Raw genomic sequence first — 22,372 nt, forward strand, 5'->3', positions numbered from 1 at the left:
ATTTGTTGTCAATGGAAACTGAAACTGTATGGTTTACAATCGGTTAACATTCTTCAAAATATATTATATTGTGTTCCACCAAAGAAGGGTTTGGAAGGGGTTTGTATTAGAAAATAAACTCTGTTTCATACACACAACATTAGAAACTTCACAAAGGAAAACGTGACTGAAAGTGTGGCATGCCACCAAATCACACCTTGAAGCATGTCGAATGTGTGACGTCTGAATGTGCTGTGATTAATTGAAGAACTGTCGCTGATGATTTCACTCTCTCACCAAGCCAAGGAACAAGTGCACCCTGAGGTATTGAAGCTAACAATCCATTATTCAAGGCGAAGGCTTTAGCTCCAAGCTGCAGAAGCACAGTTGACTCCAGGACGCTCTGAGACCACGCTTAGTTACAATTATAACTCCTAGCACAGCTAAAGTAGAAGAGGTGAGCATACTTAAAACAGACCTGTGAAGTCGAGAAGACTGGGACGCTATAAACACAGGAATAAGCAATCAACTTATGTTCAAATATTAGCTCACCATACTATTTAGTTCTCAAATCAATTTCAGCTGAACAATATTTGTACTATGTATATACTAAAGCAGCATCCAAACTTAGAAAGTGATAAAAATCTGCTATTGAGGAACATATAAATGAAGAAGTATTCACAATTCATCACCTCTGTGAGAACGCTTCATCATATACTACAGTGCTCTAGAAGCCTCAAGGAGACACTTTCAGAATACAGGTTCATCCCCTCAGGGTGAAAAAAAACAAAAACAAAAACAAAAAACAAAAAAACACACAAAAAACGCACATGAGAACCGTTTCTCCTAGACTGCAATGAGATTCAATAGAGAGCATATTTGAGAATTTTGCTTCTCAGGTTTTTCTCAAGATGAAAAAAATCCCAGTAATCTCCCATGCGTCTCCTCTAGAGTTTCAGTAGAGATCTCTGTGGCTTAAACTTTGCTCAGCTTTGCCAAGAAACCAAGACAATTTGTCAAGAGTTTCAGTATGAACTACGAAATTTCGTCTTCAATTCTACCAAATTATTCGAGATATCTTATCCACATTGGTTTTTTTTGTTATATATTCATACTGTGTAAACAATCAATCCTGCTTTGGAATTAAAGAAGCATATAATAAGACAAAAGTGGGACTTCCACTGTCTCTCTCAAGCTATGATTGTACAACTAAGCATTAAGATGTCTTTACTTCTCTTTGAATGCACTGAATTTATTTGTGCCAGATAGATGATGAGACTTTTGCTTTTACTGCTAGAGAGTCATAATGCTAATCTGAATGTCCAAAATCGCCATTGAAGCATCTAAAATTAGTGCGTAGTAGTTAATAAGCACATCTGCCACACTAGTACCTAAATCTAATTACATGGCAAAACACAAATGATTTTTTTTTAATGATTATAATCAGAGGGAACATGACATAATAGAATATTATCTTCAAGATGTCTTACAGCAGTTCTGGCAGCTCTGAAAAATTTGAAATGCAGGTTATGCGAATATCACAATGAAAGAAGCAGGAAGGACACCTGTCCACTCTTACAATGACAGCACATCTGAATCTGAATGGATATGCATCACTCTCATGCAAAACATTCTCTGTGACTGGAGATCAATAAGAACAAGGAGAAATATCCACTGAGCTCCGGTAAATGGATATCTAGTCCTTCCAGCATTACAACTGATCAGTCTCCTGTTTCTCAAAATTCTGATGTAATGTGGCAAGCTGTTTTAACATTCACTCGTTAAAACTAACTAGTATGTATTTTTATTTTATTTTACTAGGATTTATATTTTAATTACTTGCAAGTAATCCATTGTTGACTAGTATCCCTTTTTTTGCCGTATTTCTACAGTAACTATTCATCAAATAATCATAATGTTTTCTTAAAATGACTAGTATCATTTACTCACTAGTGTCTATTCCATTGCTTGCATTTCAATACTGACCAGTAACTATTCCATGGTTAACTGGTTAATTGCAAATGTTCATCATTAATTCAATGATCTGTGATTCAGATATCAGCTAGGCTATTTACAGACAAAAAAAAATAAATTCTAACTGTTGCTGGTCCCTTTTCCAGTTTTGCATTTGGCAGACTATTTTAAGCCATACTAGTATTTACATAGATTCATGCAGTCTCATTAACATAAAGCTGGAACAGACACTATCATTTGGGATAATGACTTGCAGCAAAGAAAGAACAGTAATCAAACAATGATGTTTTTATTTGTGCTCTATAAATAAATTGATTGACTGATATATTGACTGATTTTAGTACAAGTGTGTAGACTAATAAATAAGCATAGTATCACTGTCAATAGGCTATAACTTATAGCCAAGGAATAATTGGTGAAATTGAAAAAAAATCTAGTCTTTACTGGATAAGTATTAAAATACATAATAAAAACTGGTACATAATATCAGAAAGTTGTTCGTTTTTAAGGATTAAATGTTAAAAGAGCTTGCCATAGAGGTAAAAACCGTAGGAGTATGATCATGAAAGCCGTAGCAGCCTGTCAATGGGATACCTTTTAAAAAATGTCTCTCTTACCTTCATTTGACCAATAAAAACAGCATGAGCTACAATGAATGGCATTTCAAATATCCGCATATAACCTGTGATCATATAGTTATTGAAAACGAATAATGCGTTCTGTTGTTAATTCCAGGGCATGTTTGAGATGCACAGTAAACATTTTGTTTTAAACGAGTTACGTGCCGAATTATGCAGTTCTTATTTTGTTTTCTCTCTCTATAGCCTAATTGAAAGTCAAATAACAATCACTCACATACAAAAAAAAAAAGGATCCTGCGCTTTGCCACTCACCTTTGACGAGATGCGGGACAGCGAGGTGCACGCAGAGGGCGATGGAGACGAGCAATGGTCCCATCCTCACCGAACAGCAGCTACGAGTTCCAATGTTACAAACGTCCAACGTTACCTACGGTTAAAACTTCTTTCTTCCACTGAGTTACACGCACAGGTTTTCTACTAAGTATCTCTCTGGACAGGTGTCAGTTAAGTCCGTGTTGTTGTTGTTTTTCTTCTCCTAGGAAGGGTCAGCGGAGATGAAATAAGTGATTCTCTCAGGAGTTCCTCTTGCCCTTATGCTGCAGTGGCACGCGGCGAGATAACGGAGAGACTCTGCGCGGGTCCCGATCAAAAGGGTGATCGCGCGGCAGACGGTCAGTGTAGCGCTCGAGCAGCGGCGCTGTCTTACTGATAAAGACGAGCCTCGCTCCTCCCCAGCAAGCCCTGGAGCCTCCAATACACAGAACGAACGGCAAAACCCAAATGGGTGGGACACTGTCAGTGTATTTCACTTCGTACCGGGAAAGGCGCTCTTTTTGCTCTGATGTAGAACAGGTACAGCGGCTTAACTGTTCTGACCTCCCTTCCGAGATTTATCCCACACAGTCTCTTTTCTCTATGTTTGTAGGCTAGGTGAGATAGTGGGATGGCCCTTTTGAAGGGGAGACCAGGAATTGCTGTAACAATTTTTGGTTTGATATTTTTGCGCTTTTTATATCAAGCTTTGATATGATCGTCCCATATCTGTTACAAATTAAATAAAGTAGCCTATATAGTGCACCGGCGTCACTACCTACCTGCGTGAGTTGTTACAATAGTTGAAAACATTTACTAAAAAAGCCTGTTATGCCATGCATCACACTACAACCGACAATCCAAACATTTAATTAAAATGTAGCGGGTAAACAAATTTACATTTTAATTTGAAAATAAAAATAAAAACAACTCAAAGTATTGGAATAACTTGCATAACTTTAAAACATCTAATCAGATTTAAAACACGTGGCACTTGCCGACTTCGTCAATGGTTACAGAGAAAACTGGGTATCATAAACTAATGCTAGGCTATCAGACTGCAGGCAGATGTGCCCAATCCGACATTGCTCACATGTGACCAAGATCTCTTTTTTTTCTCATGACAGTATGAACAGCACAAACCCCATGGAATCTGATCTTTTCAATTCCGATTTGTCCGATTCTGTTTTTTTTTTTTTTAATAATGCCGGCGCATAAATTATCTGGCTTCCATGGCACACTATAAATAAACACATAATTGTTTAGGCCTACTTTAATGCTCTCCGTGTTTACTTCCGGATGGCAGTTCTTTTGCGAATGCTGGTTGGTTCAGGACCATGACCTGTTCGCAGTGGAAAACGTACTCGGTTACTTTCGTAACCTCGCTTCTCTCTAGAGAGGGAACAAGTACTGCGTAATATCTTACACTTGGGGGAAAACCTCTTTTCCACGAGATATTGAAGCCAAAAATTATCCTTAATTTTGAATTAATGTAAAACGCGTTGCGACAGCATGCAGACATAGGCAAGGCGGCTCGCGTGCCTATTGGCTGACCTGTGGCAACAGCAGCAGCCTATCGAGAGAGGCCCTGCGTGACGTGATACCCAATGGGGGCGCTTTGCGCCCATTACATCACGTCCCGCCAGAATAGGCGTGGCCTTGGCCTCTAAATATAGCTCGATTAGGCTAATACAACTGGTTTTCATCGCCGAAGCGAACCAGAGCTGTTGTATGCACGGCAAGATATGCAGTACTCGTTCCCTCTCTAGAGAGAACCGAGGTTACGTTAGTAACCGAGTACGTTCTCTTACGAGAGTATCTCTCATACTGCGTAATAACTTTCGCTATGGGGAACACAATGCAAAACGCCGTGCATACTGGGATCCGACACCAAAGTCCCAAGGGCAGTAGCCCGAGGCTCATATAGTGCATAATCACCAAAGACTCACAGAGAGTCGGAGAAGAGAGGCTGCAAGCATCATTCCCCATAAAAAAGCATCCCATAGGAGCTAGTTATGTTAACAGTGTTTCACACAGCCTGAACTGGGTATGAGTACGGGTTATTTAACACCCACGGAGCTGTTCTATCGATCAGTGAGCGATGCCCAAGCAAAAACTAAGCATTCTAGCATATCTTGCAAGGAAATTCCGCTAGACCACGCCCATGACGAGGCCACGCCTCTCGTGGGGTGCGCTCTGACACCCAAAGGACACTACAGGCCCTTAGAAGTGTAAGCCAGCGCTATGGCATCGACTATCCATCTGGATAGGCTCTGTTTTGATGCGGCCAGCCCCTTGGAGCGTCCGTCAAACAAAATAAAGTGCTGCTCGGTCTGTCTGAAGACAGACGAGCGGGATACATAAGCTCTCAGTGCCCTGACGGGGCAAAGGAGACTCGCATCCTCCTCCTCATCGTGAACCGGGAGGGCGCACAGGGAAATAACCTGGGCCCTGAACGGTGTGTTGAGGGATTTGGGCACGTACCCGTGCCTTGGTTTGAGTATGACTTTTGAGTCATTAGGCCCAAACTCCATACATGATGCGCTTACTGAAAGCGCTTGTAAGTCCCCTATGCGCTTCACTGAAGCAAGAGCCAAAAGAAACACCGTTTTCAAAGACAGATGTTACATGTCTGACAAATAGATTGGCTCAAATGGGGCATCTTTCATGGCATCCAAAACCGTAGAAAGGTCCCACACAGGGACTGAGGGGGGTCTGTGAGGATTCAGCCTCCGAGCTCCCGTGAGGAATCGTACGACCAGGTCGTTTTTTCCCCAGTGAATGGCCAGACATCGGTTTTGCAAACGCCGCTATGGCCGCCACGTATACTTTGACCGTGGATGGGGTTCTGCCCTTATCCAGCAGCTCCTGAAGGAAGGAGAGCACTTCCGTAACCCCGCAGTCTACGGGTGAAAAGCCCTGAGCTTGACACAAGGCAGAGAACACCGACCATTTCGAGGAATGGAGCCATCTTGTAGACAGGGCTCTAGCCTGCGTGATAGTGTTTAACACTCCCTCCGGGAGGTTAGCGGGTACCCGTTGATGGCCCATGCATGTAGGGACCATAAATCCGGGCGAGAATGCCAAATCGAGCCTTTTGCCTGAGAGAGGAGGTCTCTCCGCACTCATATAGGCCACGGGGCAGTGCTGGTCAGCCGCATCAGGACTGGGAACCCGTTTTCCCTGATTCATTCCAGCACTTGAGGCAGGAGCGAGACAGGGGGTAAAGAATAGAGGGGGCAGCAGGGCCATACGTGGGCCAGGCGCATCCCTGCTCTTAGAGAAAAAGTTCGGACAGTGAGCATTTTCTTGGGACAGGAACAGGTCCACCTGCCCTCTGACGAATGTCTCCCTCAGCAGTTGGATCGTCTGTGGGTGCAGCGACCATTCCTCTGCTGGGACATTGTTTCTGGACAGACTGTCTGGTCCCAGATTCAGGTGAACAGGCACATGCGCTGTTTTCAGTGAAAGCAGGTTGTGCTGAGCCCAGACCAGGAGGCGTTCCGTCAGCCTGTAAATGTTTCGGGACCTGACGCCGCCCTGGCGATTTATGTATGCCACCACTGACATGTTGTCCGACCGGACCAAGACGTGGTGGTCTTTTATCTGGGGACAAAAGCGCTGTGGCGCGTTGTCGACTACCAACATTTCCAGACAGTTTATGTGTAGAAGCTTTTCCCTTTCTGACCACTGACCAAAGAACGGTCTGCCCTCGAGCAGTGCTCCCCATCCCGAGGTGGAGGAGTCCGTGGACACCACCTTCACACTCGAGGGAGTCCCCAGACTCACGCCTGACTGATACCAGTCGGCTATTTTCCAAGGTTTCCAGAGCCGAAACGCATTTCATGTCGACCCTGAGGCGAAACAGACCAGAGGTCCATGCCCGGGGTGGAACTCACGCTTTCAGCCATAACTGCAGTGGGCGCATGCGAAGCAGGCCCAGCTGAAGTACCGAAGATGCTGAGGCCATGAGGCCCAGCTTTTTCTGAAACCTTTTGAGCGGGACTATAGAGCCGCGGCGGAAGGATTTTGCGGCGCGCTGAGTGTCCAGTCCACGCTCCGGCGACAGACCGGGTGCCAGGGACAGGCCGAACGGTAGGACTGTGTATTGACATTCTGAACTGGCGCTTCACAAGCACTCTGTTCAACTGTCGCAGATCTAGAATGGGTCTGAGACCCCTGTCTTTTTTCGGTACCAGAAAATATCTGTTGTATAGCCCCCCTTCGCTCTGAGCCTGAGATAAAGGTTCTATGGCCCCTTTGCTCAGTACTTTCGCTATTTCGGCTCGAAGTAGATGAGATACTTCGTTGTTTACCATGCTTCGACTCGCGCCGTGTAACAATGCGCCGTTAAAGGACAAGTTCGGTATTTTACACTTAAAGCCCTGTTTTAAGATCGTTTCTGATGAAATAGAATGGTTAAGATTGAAATTTGGACACATGCTGCTGGCCCGAGAAGTATCGTTTTCTGTGGTAGCACACCCACCCCCCATTTTAATTCAAAACTGCAGTGAAATGTACAAACTACAAAATAATAAAACGTTGCCATATTCACGTTCATCTGTTCTGGAAAAAACTAAACACGCTTTTTAGCCACTCACTGGACATTTCACTTTGAAACTGTCGCGAAACATGCATGACGCAGCGTATTTTGCATTTTGAAAACATTTTGCCACAGGTACGTTTTTCTAATGAGCCTGTGCTGACTTTATATGAAGGCTATTCACATGAGCACGTTTGAACTAAAGGATTTATACTTTCATTCATTTGATATGCTACTGCACATAGGAAAAACAGACATGCCAACTAGTTACTGACCTGATGCAGACTAATATACATAGCTGAAGTGGATTGATATCATCTTGGTCTGGAGTGGGGTTTACGTAAGGTAAAGTGTAAATAAGCGAGGCAGTCACAAAACTGCCCCAATGTCTCTCATTTGGAGTGCACTGGAGTATCATTTTCTTCACAAATTTATAGTGGAAAATTGTGGGACACTGTACATCTGGGGAGGCTCGACCCCGCTTAGTATGCCTGCCGAAGCCATGCACTAAATTTTAATATATCCTCCTCATTTTAGGACTTAAAATAGTCTAGAAAATTTGAGAGAAAAAAAGTGTTACTTGATGCTTAAGAATTTTTCAATTTATTATTGATTCAGTTTATATAAAGGTCTGTGTTTTGCATTCATATTTTGATGAGGCACTGCCCCACCTACCCTTACAGACAAGCCATGGCTGATTAAAAATACATATTGAGCAATGGAAACAATCTTTGTCATAGACAAACAAGATAACTGGACCGGTGTGAAACAATGGGTGGCACAGCACAGACTTGAAGCAGGAAATCTTTCACCAGAAAGGGCAGAATAGGATACAACTCAGGTAGTTATTCACATGTAAGTATTCACAAAGTATTTGGAGCAATGCATTCAACATAACTCAGGTAAGCATTCACAGGTAAGTATTTTCATAGTCTTTGAAATAAGGTATTAAACATAAATCAGGTAAGTATTCATAGGTAAGATCTCTCACAGTCTTTGAAGAGAGGCGTCAAATGTAATTCAGGTTGGTATGTGGGTTGGTACCCACAGGTACAGAAATCCAACCCGGCACACACATCTGGTCAGACTGCTCAGACAGCTTTGGCTCTGGGACGGACATGACGGAAGGCATTGGGCTCTTACTCGGGGTCTGTGGTGGGCATCAACTCCAGCTCTGGGACTGTGTCGGGTATGAGCCCGGTGCAGATGACTGAGGACATCATGATGGGAGTGGACTAGAGGGACTGTAGATGAGTGTCACTGTCATCGCCGTCTACCTCTCTGACTGTATATGATGAGCCACAGCACACTGTCCAAATATTTTGCCAGCGTCACGCCAGAGTCTCCAGTCGGCAACCATTGACTGATATTGTCATCCATTCCATCCACAGTTTATAAGAACCCGGTCATCCCACATGGTCAGATGCAACACTCCAAAAACTCATCCACATAGTCCTCGATTTCCCAGCCATCCTGAAAAATAGTGCACAGGAAAGCTTCAGGTCCAAAGAAAACTCCCGCAGGGATCATCTTTAAGGATCTGGCTTTTCTGAAATGATACTAGAGAGAGGTAGGTAGAGTGAAAGCAGTTGCAGGAAACTTATTGAAATCAAAATAGGACATGAAAGATGACTGGACCGGTGAGAAACAACAGGTGTCACAGCACAGACTTGAAGCAGGGAAGCTTTCACCAGAAAGGGCAGAACAGGATACAACTTAGGTGTCTATTCACAAGTAAGAATTCACAAAGTCTTTGCTGTTATTCATTTAACATAACTCAGGTAAGCATTCACAGGTAAGGCTTTTCATAGTCTTTGAAACGTGGCATCAGTGGCGGTTCTAGAGGGGGGGCCAGGGGGGCCCGTGCCCCTGTGACAACAAGCTTGGCCCCCCTTGTGGCCCCCCTAAATGTGGAGTGTGAAATAGTTTTTACAAAACTGTTTTTTTTTGCTATCGTTGTTTTCGTTGTATGCATATTATTTTTTTATTATTCTATCTTTGTGGATTTGCTTGTTCACGTGACAATTCGCATCACATTCGCGGGAATCGCGGCAGAATAACGTCTGTCTCCTGCACGCGAGAGAGGAGAGAAGGAGAAAGCTGGTAAATGTCAGTTCAGTTGCAAGTTCATTCTTTATGTGCGTATCGGGTGTGCGATGTGTATTGTCTATTATGAAATTGTAATCAATGTTTTAACTGTATACGATGCACTGTGAGCTGACATCGCATTTGTCTCTCTTCCTTTCACTGCTGTGTGCGGTTCATAGATAGGTAGGCTATGTCCCCAAATTAGTTTATGTCTTATATTTATATCATATTATGTTCTTATATTAGAATATCACATCAGCAAGAGTGCTGTTTTCCCGTGCACAATTGCAACTGTGATATTGATCTTATACAACAGTTAAATTAACAATAAGTCAACATTGGGCGTTACATTTTAGACACAATATTGTCAATATTGTTTGTTTTCCCTTTATTTCGCCGACTAGAATTTCAAAATGAAACCGTAGCAGAGTCTCAATGCAACAGACAGCGATGATTTCTTGACTGAAATCCGCGTTTTGAAGGAATCACTTGCTTCTTTCCCGAATGAATCAGCCGTTTGAACGAATCGGTTGAATGAATGAATCCTTCAACTCACTTATTAAGACAGTGACTTGCCGCCGCCTACTGGCGGTTTTAGTTTCGTATTTAAAGTACCCTTTAATTAAAACGTTAAAATTTGAAATAATTTCATGTTTAAATATTGATTTTAAAAAAATCTCATAGCTTTATTTATGCAATTGTGAATGGAGTGTAAATATATGAATGCCACTTCTGTGTCTCCTTTAGACTGCAAAGATGGATTTTGATTAAATGATTTAATTTGACTGGTAACAGTGGTACGGTATAATTATTGTATAATTAAGTATTATTGTATAAATAAGTATAATTACTGTCTAATTTGTATGTTAGTATTTGACATAAAAGGTGATTCATAACTCCAAATAAGTTTAGAAAGAATGTCCATATATAGGTGAAAATGCCCCTGGAAATCAATTTAAGGTGGCAAATTAAATTAATTAAAAAATAATTAAAAAATGAATTTCGGTCCCTGCTGTTAACTGACCACTGCATAGAATATTAAAAAATATGAATATCTTTGTGAGTCTGCTGTCAACAACAGGCCTAAACCAGCCATGTCACCAGCACAAAAACACAATCAGTAAAATATCATCTAATCATCAAAAAACATTGAAAATATTGAGATATATTTTTGTCAATATTGCACACCCCTAATGTACGGTATGAATTTTGATTTCTTCAGGTTTTAAAAAGCCTTAAATTCGATTTTACAAAATTGAGAAAGAAGGACATCATGTCAATTACAGTTACTGTGACTAATACTGAATATGTAATGCAAATGTAAAAATATAATGGAAATGCAAATACATTGTTGAATGATTATAAACATGGTATTTTGCCTGTTAATGCCTGCAGTGCAGTGCAGAAAATGATATGACAACAATAAGGTCTAAATGCAACTGGCCCCTCTAACAGTACAACTGGCCCCAGCTTGGCCCCCCCAGTTGAAATGGTCTAGAACCGCCACTGCGTGGCATCAAACATAAATCAGGTAAGTATTCATAGGTGATACAACCTGTAGTGGTGCTCTTCACGTGTGTAACATATAGATAGAGCAATAAGCCTCTAATCTACCCCTCAGAGGATTTTTAGAAGGTTTTTTTTTTAATTTTTGGATGCTGTGTCTGGTGTGATGTATATGGAGATGCTCCACTTTATTGAGTGTAATTAATTAAACATCATATCAAATCACCAGGGAATGGCAGTCAAATGTTGTAGGAAATGTTGAACAAGTATTCATAGCAAACTCCATACATATATATATATATATATATATATATATATATATATATATATATATATATATATATATATATATATATATGTATATATGTATAATAAATGTGTGGGTGTGTGTGTGTGCAGGTTTATATTACATTGTGTGGACCATCCAGATAGGTAGGTTTAGGGCCAGGATTAGGGTATAGAACATACAGTTTGTAAAGTATTAAACTATTACGCCTATGGAAAAAGTCCCCACAAATATAGCAAAACTGTGTTTGTGTGTGTGTGTGTGTGTGTGTGTGTGTGTGTGTGTGTGTGTGTGTGTGTGTGTGTGTGTGTGTGTGTGTGTGTGCGTGCGTGTGTGTGTGTTAGTCTCTCATAACTATGGAAAATGTTGCGTGTAAACTTTGCCATTCTGTGCAGTCTTTGTGGGTCCTTTATAAGTTCACTGGAAAATGTTACAACCATCCTCAACCAAAAGAAAAGATTGTGGTGTTACAACACACTCTGTTCTTCTCTATCCAAATCATTATGCTAATTTAGTAGTAATCTCTATTTTAATGGGTTAAGTGTACTTTTTGTGCTTAGTAATTCCATTAATTTTAATGGACATTCACATTTGTGCAGTATCTCTTATGCTTGAGGTATTGACAGACTGTGGAGTACTTTAATCCAACATTCTGATATAAAACAATTTAAAACAAACCCGAGCTGTCGATTTACTACACCACATTATACCCTTCATTAGCCTAAAAGGAGCAAAATCCTTATGCTGGCTGGTTCAAATGTGGATGATGGAGTTCGGTATTAATACTTATCCAACATGGCCTACAACATTTGACTAACAGTCCCTGGTTATTTGATATGATGTTTAATTAATTACACTGAATAAAGTGGAACATCGCCATATACATCACATCAGACACAGTTGGTTACCAGCATCCGAAGATTTAAAAAACCCTTCTAAAAATCCTCTGAGGGGTAGATTAGAGGCTTATTGCTCTTTCTATATGTAACACGCTTGAATAGCACCTCTACAGGTTGATTCACCTATGACATATGTGACCCTGGACCACAAAACCAGTCATAAGTCGCACGGTTATATTTGTGGCACTAGCCAACAAAACATTGTATGGGTCAAAATTGATTTTTCTTTTATGCCAAAAATCATTAGGATATTAAGTAAAGATCATGATCCTTGAAGATATTTTGTACATTTCCTACCTTAAATATATAAAAAAAATATTTTTGTGAGGGGTATCAGCACAATAACCAACAGAAATGGACAACTTTTAAAGGTGATTTTCTCAATATTTAGTGTTTTTTGCACCCTCAGATTCCAGATTTCCAAATAGTTGTATCTCGGACAAATATTGTCCTATTCTATCAAACCATACATCAAAGGAAAGCTTATTTGTTCAGCTTTCATAAGACTAGTTTTGTGTTCCAGGGTCACATATAAGACATGTAAATGCTGAAAGCTGAATATATTTATAGAGCTGTTCAGCAGTAACCCTATACAAAACAATATAACTGCGCCATATGGGCAAGAATACGGGGATATAAATTATTCAGTTGCAGCAAGGTGTACTATTTACCTTACATCCAAGTACATCAGAATTCATAACACTCATTCCAAAAAAAGTATATGATTAAAATACTCAGTAATACCTATAAATGTTAAAATACTTAGTGTTTCAATAGTATGCAAACAAGATGTAAACAATATTCATATTAACTGTGAAATAAAAGTTGTATAAACCTTAAAAGTAATTTAATAATTAATTTGACCAAATTAATTAATGTAAGTGCTTTTATAAACTTTACATTTTCAATATTGCTTCGCCTTTTTAAATAAATAAATAAATAAATAAAGGGGTGAGTGCAATTATATGCTAAGCTAAATAACATTAAGCCACACATGTTCTGTTAAAGCAACACTTCCTGTGTTCTTTGATTAATAGCAAATCGCTAGACTCCTTAGTGTCTATTGCCTATAGGTCTACAGTATTCTGTCATATAAAGTATATCCAGTAGGCTTGTGACTGATATTTTTTATTTAATGCATATGCCATTGTTGTCCATTTAAAACATTTTTTGAATTAAGTATTATGTCAGGGATTTTTTTTAAGCCTTTGAGTCATCTTCTAGAAGTAAGGGATTTGAGTAGCCTTTTCAGTGTTTTTTTCTTGCCTTCCATCCATCCTTCAGCTGCCTGTTTTTGAATTTTGGCAGTAGTCACTCTTTTTCCATGTTCATTACTCTATTCGCTCTTTCAAACCCCACGGCACTAAGAGAGGAGAGGCAGGGAAGACAGAATTAGCGACACTGCATTAATTCACCAGAGAATATTACTTTTGTCTTCCTGAACCGCAGTGGGATACAGCAGTGCACTACCCTCCCAAAAGCCCCTGAGCTCCTGCTTCAAAGAGGGAATGCTCAAAACTCCCTGCGAATCATGATCTTTAAAATATACATTTGCATCAGTGTTTTCACAGGCTTGGGAAAGCGGATCCGGCAAAGACTCCATTAGGTTGCAGTAATTTTTTTCTTCTTTTTTTTTTCGTAAATGGGCAAGACCATACTAACTGTGCTCTGCCACTGTTCTGTGTTCTCCATCTGTTCCTCTGACGCATCAAGCTAAGGAACATGGTGGACATTTTGTGAAGCACTTGGTCTAAATTAAGAGGAATCTGCACTTTCAATGTTGACTTTTGAAAGTCATATTTGTTTGATTTTATCTGACTGCTGGTCCCATGATGCATTTATATTAGTTTGCTGGCTGTCAAACACTGAATCTTTAAATAAAAAAAATGTTATTCTACTGTGTTCCTAATAGACAGAGCAGAGGTTATATTATCCCTTATTTAAACAAGCCAAGAAATATAGACTGGAATTCATGTGGTTTTCCTGCTTACTGTAGAGCTACTGGAAACTAAATTTCTACAGCCTATTTTGTCCTCATTCCTCAAGCACATAGTGGCAAGTGATGCCCTGCAAACAAGCAAATACAAAAAAAAAATTACAATAAGAAGAATATAAAATAGCACTTTGCTAAATACTTTTATGTATACTGTAAATATATACATTTGAAGTCCAGAGAACATGACCTGACATGAACACAGTGATAATTGTTCAGCATTAGTCTCATCCTGTTCTTTGAAGCTCTTACCTATATGTATTTTTTTGTCATTTTGCTCCATGCAGCAAACATCTCATGCCCATACTTTTGAGTAACATTTGCTAGATAACAAGCAACACAATTACATAGCTATTGTCCATATCAGAGTAATGCATCGTTTGATGTCGATGTAGGATTTTTAACTAGCCATTTCTTTTGTCGTTGATGTGAAATCCAATACATCCAATCAAACTCTACAGAATTTTCGTAAATATTCATCTGTCAGTTGGTTGAAGCAGCCAAACTAGCAACATAGCCTATACTGTAGTATCATACACATGCAATTCAATGTATACATACAATTCACTGCAGTTTCCAGCTGAAACTAACGCTATAGTGGATGTAAATAAACAACATAATTTCACACATATTCTGATTACAGGGAAAGATTATAGATTTATAGAGACTTATTTTTGTGCGGTTCCTTGCACTATACTATGACCTCAAAACACTTTTACTAGTGCATGATTTGTAAACACATTTTGATAAAAGCACCATATAATCAACTCCATATGTATGGCTTTTCTATCATAGTAAAGTTGCTCAGTAGCTCAGCTGGTACAGCATTGCTCTTGTGATGCGGAGCGCTCGGGTACGAGTCCCGTGAATCAATAGTCACTATAAAGAGGCACAAAGACTTATAGAAGTAAGCTATATTGGCATGGTTGCTTCAGCAAATGTTCGTGAAATTTGAACATTTCACTATGAAAGTGTCGCAAATTGCAACATAGCATAAGTATTGAGGTTCTGTGTGTGGCTAGATACAATACAAATACATTATTCATGGCTCATTCCTGCACATCACTTTCCAAGAACTAACAATTTCATGAGTATTAGGCACAAACACACAAACAAACAAACAAACACACACACACACACACACACACACACACACACACACACACACACACACACACACACACACACACACACACACACACACACAAGTATAATGTGTCTCTATAATGCAATCTCACACATAAGGAACTGTAGTGTACACAGGAGGCATGTCTAATATTCCCCTCAGTTACACAGAGTGTATAGGAGCTCCCCTGGAGAAACAACAGTCGACGTGTTTCTTTATTAGACTCACTGGATTCATCCTCCCACACAGCTTCGCCTAAGTTCTCCCCAATCTACTCTGTTTACTCTGTTGAAAAAACAAACAAAAAAAAACATCATTTCAAAATCATTGCTTTTCTGCACATCATCTTGGCCTGTTTACACTGATCTCCTTCTGCAGCTGCTCCCTATGTAACATTATTTCTCTATCTCTCTCTACCAATGTGAATGACCAAAAATGTGTGGTGAAGTTTGCTCAGAGATAAAAGATTTCCAGCATGTTTTGATAACTCTGCCTCAAATATTGTCCTTTGTTCAAACCTCCTAGGATGGCCCTGAGACTCATTTACAACATCAGAGTGGCCGTATATCAGCGGAAGAGAAACAGAATGGAAGGACCATATTTCTCTTGGGAGATCAATAAGCCACACCTGCACCAGATTTACTGCACAGTGTCATGACTTATGAGTATATCATCTAACTCCTCCTTGGCATTTTCTCGCCCTGCATGGCTGGACTCACAAACATGACAAAGCAAAACAAAGCCATGACACTTTTATCTGGTATTATAGGAATTTCATTAGAAACACGGAATTCTCACTTCTGAGAATGCTGATGATAATAGTGAAGTGTGCCACTTTAAAAAAAATAAAATAAATAACTTACAGTTTAATATACAAAATCAACTGTGTAGCTACTGTACAACGGTACAACGCAATAACTAAACCTATGCATTTTGTCAAAATTGAGTTGACTGAAATTTTGTCTCTTAGACTATGATCTGTCCTGTGACAGACAGGTTTAGCTCAACTATAAGCTCAGATTCAGAGAAAATCCCAGCCAACATTTTTATGAGGGGCCCATACGGTGTGAAATAGCTGAGAAATGAGTTGTGTTGGCATAGTTACTTTGTTTTATGTGGATAAAGGTATTTTCACGGTATACTCATTCTCTGGTTCCTTCTCGTCTTGTGTTTATGTTGTGGTTTGAATGCACGTGTGTAGTGGGTGTGAGTGTTGTGTCATTACCCTGTTATCAGTGATTCCTATAAATATTGAGTAACTCGCTCTTGCTTCCCGATCTTTGATTCACCAACATGATAGAACGATCTGACCAGACCATGGAAGCAGCGAGTGTTTCATCGGCGACGCTGGAGGATTTCATTCATCACAGCATACGAAGGATGGATTCCCAGGAAACGGACTTAAATGACACGGGTCGTGCGGTTCAATCTTTGGTGGCGCAGGTGTCCGAGCTTACCCAGCAAATCCAGCTTCTGCGAGCTCCCACTGCGCCAACCCACACCAGCCGTTCCCCCCACACAAACAGAGGTCCATCCCCAGTCAGAGCCACGCCTACCAGTCCGATCAGGGTCCTACCAGAGGAAGCCTACTCCGGTGAGTCGAAGTTTTGCAGAGCCTTTTTGACTAGATGTTCAATGCATTTCGCTTTACAACCCAGAACTTTCCAGACTGAACAAGCCAAAGTAGCATTCGTGCTCACACTTCTGACTGGGAGAGCGGCGCTGTGGGGAACGGCGCTGTGGGAGAACCAAGACCCATGCTGCGCCTTGTTCCAGACACTCACCGCCGAAATAAGGCGAGTCTTTGATCGTGCCGTGGCGGGGAGAGAGGCTGCCAGGGTTTTGGCCGACCTGCATCAGGGAGAGATGTCGGTCTCGGACTATTCCATCGAGTTTCGGACCCTGGTGGCCGAATGTCAATGGAACGAGGAGGCGCAGTGGGACATGTTCCTGCATGGGTTGGCTGACCGCGTCCAGAGGGAGATCTACGCCCTGGACCTCCCAACATCTTTGAATGGACTCATCGAGCTGGCACTGCGGGTGGACGCTCGACTTTCACGGGTCGAGCGACGAGTGGCGTCTACCCGCACACCGGAGGGAGCCGAGGGTCCAAGGTCCAGTGGCAGGGACGTGGTCAGCCCCGTCCAAGATCACGAACCAATGCAGGTAGGGCGAGCTTGGCTTTCCCAGGAGGAGAGGGAGAGGTGGAGATCCCAGGGCCTTTGCCTCTACTGCGGTGGGACGGGACACTTCGCATGCAACTGCCCGGTAAAAGGTCTAGCCGATAGTAAGTATGAGGCTCTTATCGGGTGGGATCTCCGCCGAGAAGACCTCATCCACATCCACCCTCCTCCTGGTAAGACTAAGATGGTCCACCCACCAGCACGACTGTAGAGCACTCTTGGATTCCGGGGCCGAAGGTAATTTCATGGACAGATCATTCGCACTCAAGTTTCAGATTCCCCTCAAACCCCTCACTCACAAGATAGCAATACACGCACTTAGCGGTCAAGAACTTCCCACCATTTCTTTCACCACTGAAGATATCACCCTCATCACATCAGGCAACCATTCTGAGACAATTTTTTTTTTTACATTCTGGATTCACCCCTCGCACCCATCGTTCTTGGACACCCCTGGCTCATTCATCACAACCCTCGAATAGACTGGCATCAAAGAGCTGTGCTGGAGTGGAGCAAGGAATGTCATAAGTCTTGTCTTGTGTCTGCTTGTCCGTCTGTACCTGTTTCTATGTTTCAGGAGGAGGCAGGGAATTTGTCTAACGTCCCCATAGAGTACCGGGACCTGAAGGAAGTGTTTAGTAAGTCTCGTGCTGCTTCACTCCCTCCACATTGTCCCAATGACTGTGCCATAGAGTTACTGCCAGGTAACTAAAGGCAAGTTATGCTCGCTTTCTGTTCCTGAGAGGGAGGCCATGGAGAAATATATTTCTGATTCTCTAGCAACCAGGTTCATTCGCCCTTCCTCTTCTCCAGCGGGGGTGGGGTTCTTTTTTGTGGGCAAAAAGGACGGTTCTCTGCGACCTTGTATCGATTACTGGGGGTTGAACAGCATCACGGTAAAGAATACTTATCCTTTGCCATTGATGTCTTCAGCCTTCGAGAGGTTACAGGGAGCCTCCATCTTCACAAAATTGGACTTGCGTAACGCATACCAATTGGTTCGCATTAGGGAGGGGGATGAGTGGAAGACTGCGTTTAACACCCCCAGGGGGCACTTTGAATATTTGGTCATGCCGTTCGGGCTGTCCAACTCCCCTGCGTTCTTCCAAGCACTCGTCAATGATATGCTGCGAGACATGATAGATCAGTTCATTTATGTCTACCTGGACGACATATTGATTTTTTCTTTGTCTCTCCAGGAGCATGTGCAGCACGTCAGATGAGTACTTCAGAGGTTGCTAGAGAATGGGCTTTTTGTCAAGGCGGAGAAATGCGATTTTCATGCACAGACTGTTCCTTTTCTAGGGCACATCATCTTGTATCAAGGAATGCGTATGGATCCTGAAAAGGTTAAGGCTGTGGTGGAGTGGCCAAGCCCAGATTCCCGTAAGGCCCTACAGAGGTTTCTGGGGTTCGCCAATTTCTACCGCCGTTTTTTTTGCAACTTCAGCCAACTAGCCGCACCTAGCCACACCCAACTGCCTTGACCTTTCCCAGAACTAGGTTCAGGTGTTCAGACACAGCTGAAGCTGTGTTTGCCAAACTGAAAGGCCGCTTTGTTTCAGCCCCCATCCTTATTGCCCCTGATCCTTCACGTCGGTTCGTGGTGGAGGTTGATGCGTCATAGGTGGGGGTAGGTGCAGTGCTATCCCAAAGCTCTTCTACAGACGATATAGCTTATCCCCAGCCAAACGTAATTACGACATCATAACAGAGAACTGTTGGCAGTCAAAGTAGCGTTGGAGGAGTGGCGTCACTGGTTAGAAGGGTCGGGGTTACCTTTTATCATCTTGACTGATCATAAGAATCTAGAATATATCAGAACTGCCGAAAGGTTAAACTCTAGGCAGGCTCGGTGGGCACTTTTTTTTCGGTCGTTTTGATTTTACTCTCTCGTACCGCCCGGGTTCCAAGAACATCAAACCCGATTCCTTATCTCGTATTTTTGATCATTCCCGACGCCCGTCTACTCCCGAGTGCATTTTACCCGAAACCTTAGTTGTTTCCACATTCACATGGGAGGTCGAATCGAAGGTCAAGACGGCCTTAGAAGGGGTAACGCCTACGCCTGGTTGCCCACCGAATCGCTTATTTGTGCCGGAGGGATTACGGTCCGACGTTATTCAGTGGGGTCATTGCTCCAACGTGGCTTGCAATCCAGTAGTTAACCGAACCCGTTTTTTCGTCAAGCAACGATTCTGGTGTCCACTTATGGCTCGTGACATTCACAGTTTTGTTTTGGCTTGCTCAGTTTGTGCCACTGGTAAGACTTCCAATCGACCTCCAGATGGACCCCAGTTTGTGTCCAAATTTTGGCGAGAGTTTTGTAGATTACTGGGTGCGACGGTTAGTCTGTCCTCAGGGTTCCATCCCCAGAGCAATGGCCAAACTGAGAGAGCCAACCATGATCTGGAGAGAGTGTTACGATGTTTGGTCTCCAAGAATCCTTCCTCATGGAGCCAATAACTTTCTATGGTAGAGTACGCCCACAATACGTTACTGGTGTCGGCCACGGGCCTTTCTCCGTTTAAGTGTAGTTAAGGTTACCAGCCACCTATGTTTCCCAGTCTGGAATCCGAGGTCGTGGACCCCTCTGCTCACGCCTTTGTCCAGAGGTGTCACCGTACCTGGACTAGAGCCCGCGAGACTCTACTCCAGGTGGGGGTGCGCACCAGGGCCAAGGCCGATCGCCACCGGTCAAGGCCTCCCGTATATATCGTCGGTCAAAAAGTTTGGCTTTTTATTAGAAACATTCCTCTCCGCTCCGTCTCCAATAAGCTTGCTCCCAAATTCATTGGCCCGTTCACAGTCACCAAGATCATTAGTCCGGTGGCAGTCCACCTCAATTTACCTCCAGCGTACAGGAGGGTCCATCCCGTCTTCCATGTGTCAAAAATTAAGCCCGTTTTTCATTCTCACATTAATCCAAATTCAGATATTTCCAGGCAGACTCTTCGCACTATTAATTGTGAGTGATCAAATAAGATTTGTGTGTTCAGACCTAACCAACCTATCTGCTTGGGGTGCTTTGGTAACAACATACTGTAGGTGTACCCATGTATGTGACGAGGCTTTCAAAACGGATGGAGGAAAAATGGAGGTGCATCATCTTGATCACAACATCAGTGCAGAACTCCTCCAACACTGATTTGTTCTTATGTAACGGAGGAGTTCTGCACTGGTATATATTATGATATTGTGTGCTGTAGTCACGGCCAAAATCTTTGGAAACACTGTTTGAATACCGTATGAATACTTCTGGCATGTCTGCCACACGTTTTAATGTTATCGTTGTGTGTCATGTTAAGAGTGACGCAAAACCAATGTGGATAAAATCTGGATATGCAACAAATTGCTGACAGTCTGAACATAGCCTTAAAGGGATAGCATAGTTCAAATTACAGGGGGTATTGGGGGGGTCCAACCCCCCTAGATGAGACTTGGACCCTCCCAAAAGGGATGAAAATAATAATTTGGGGGGTACTGAATATTTTTAATAAAATAGAATGTTAGCCTATCCAAAATTGTATGTATTTAAAAGCAGTATTACCATCACATACTAACAGTTCAGGAAATAATCTAATGAAATACGATTTTCAAACACTCACTCCCCATTGGGCTGTACCATTTCTCTGGTACGTTGAGACTGTGTTCTTAGCTAGTGAAGTGATATCAAAAAACCATAGCAGTCAAAACGTACATACCTGGTGTGTCAGCGAAAAAGTAAGAGTAAGTGGCTGAATCAACTTCAATCTCTGCCTATGGTTTTGACTGCCATGTATATCATCATGCGTTGTGATCATGCGTTGTGCTTTGTGGTAAATGTTTTGAGCAGCTCGTCATCTAAACAGGTTTTCAGAACTGTCTTAATGTGGTTGTTGATAGTGTTTCTCTCATCTATAATGAAGGCATAGTCTAGCTAGCTGGCTAAAAGTTCACGCAGCTCCTGAAAAAGTTCACCCAAAAAAATCTAAAAAGTCTATCGATTGTAGGTGTTGCATTTAGCTTTGCTGAATGCATGCCCCTAGTTTCTCTCTAGTCATATGGCACATAGTCTTAGAGCTCAAACATAACAATCTGGGGCTCAGGTCAGGAAGCAGACAAACTGGCTAGAGACTGTATCTGTTCCCCGAATTAGGAAATACAAAAAACTTCCAAACCCATCCAAGGTTAAAAATTTAATTGATGTTAAACAAATAACAAACAGATTTAATACAAATGAACAAATGATAAAGCTTGGGTTGCTGAATATTCAATCCCTTACTTCAAAAGCACTTATTGTTAATGATATGATTACAGACTATAATCTAGATGTGCTGTGTATGACAGAAACCTGGCTAAAACCAAACGATGACATTACTTTAAATGAGTCCACCCCCCAAGATTACTGTTATAAACATGAACCTCGTCTGACAGGCAAAGGGGGAGGTGTTGCTGTAATTTATAGTAATATTTTCAAAATTACTAAGAAGTCTAGTTTCAAATATAATTATTTTGAAGTGTTGGTGCTTAATGTAACAATATATATTGCAAATGATAAATCACATTTAAGATTTGTGCTGGCTACTGTATACAGGCCACCAGGGCACCATACAGACTTTATCAAATAATTTGCTGTCTTTCTATCAGAGTTAGAACTGGCTGCAGATAAAGTCCTAATTGTTGGTGATTTTAATATGCATGTAGATAATGAAAAAGATGCATTGGGATTGGCATTTAAAGACATTCTTAACTCAATTGGAGTTAGACAACACGTGTCAGGACATACTCATTGTCGTAATCATACTCTAGATCTAGGCAAGGCAAGGCAAGGCAAGTTTATTTATATAGCACATTTCATACACAATGGTAATTCAAAGTGCTTTACATAGAAGAAATTAAAATAATCAAAAGAAATCAGAA

At 41.7% G+C, this 22,372-nt stretch overlaps 1 protein-coding gene and 1 long non-coding RNA gene across 4 annotated transcripts in view; one reads left to right on the forward strand and one right to left on the reverse strand.

Annotated features, from left to right (window-relative positions):
- The window catches only part of edil3a (EGF-like repeats and discoidin I-like domains 3a), a 269,995-nt gene extending 266,576 nt beyond the window's left edge, over positions 1-3,419 (reverse strand). Inside the window, exon 1 of one of the 2 annotated variants that reach the window (XM_077231597.1) lies at positions 2,847-3,419. In XM_077231597.1, coding sequence (XP_077087712.1) covers positions 2,847-2,910 — 64 coding nt within the window. In that variant the 5' untranslated portion in view covers positions 2,911-3,419. The remainder of the gene's footprint in view (positions 1-2,846) is intronic. The other variant, XM_077231596.1, reaches the window with a different exon arrangement.
- The window catches only part of LOC143739258 (uncharacterized), a 626,344-nt gene that overhangs the window by 369,363 nt on the left and 234,609 nt on the right, over positions 1-22,372 (forward strand). The gene's annotated exons all lie outside the window — the stretch shown is intronic.

This window comes from Siphateles boraxobius, unplaced genomic scaffold (genome assembly GCF_051911475.1).
Source record: "Siphateles boraxobius isolate OS27281-9 unplaced genomic scaffold, OSU_SipBor_1 16, whole genome shotgun sequence".
NCBI classification, from domain to species: domain Eukaryota; kingdom Metazoa; phylum Chordata; class Actinopteri; order Cypriniformes; family Leuciscidae; genus Siphateles; species Siphateles boraxobius.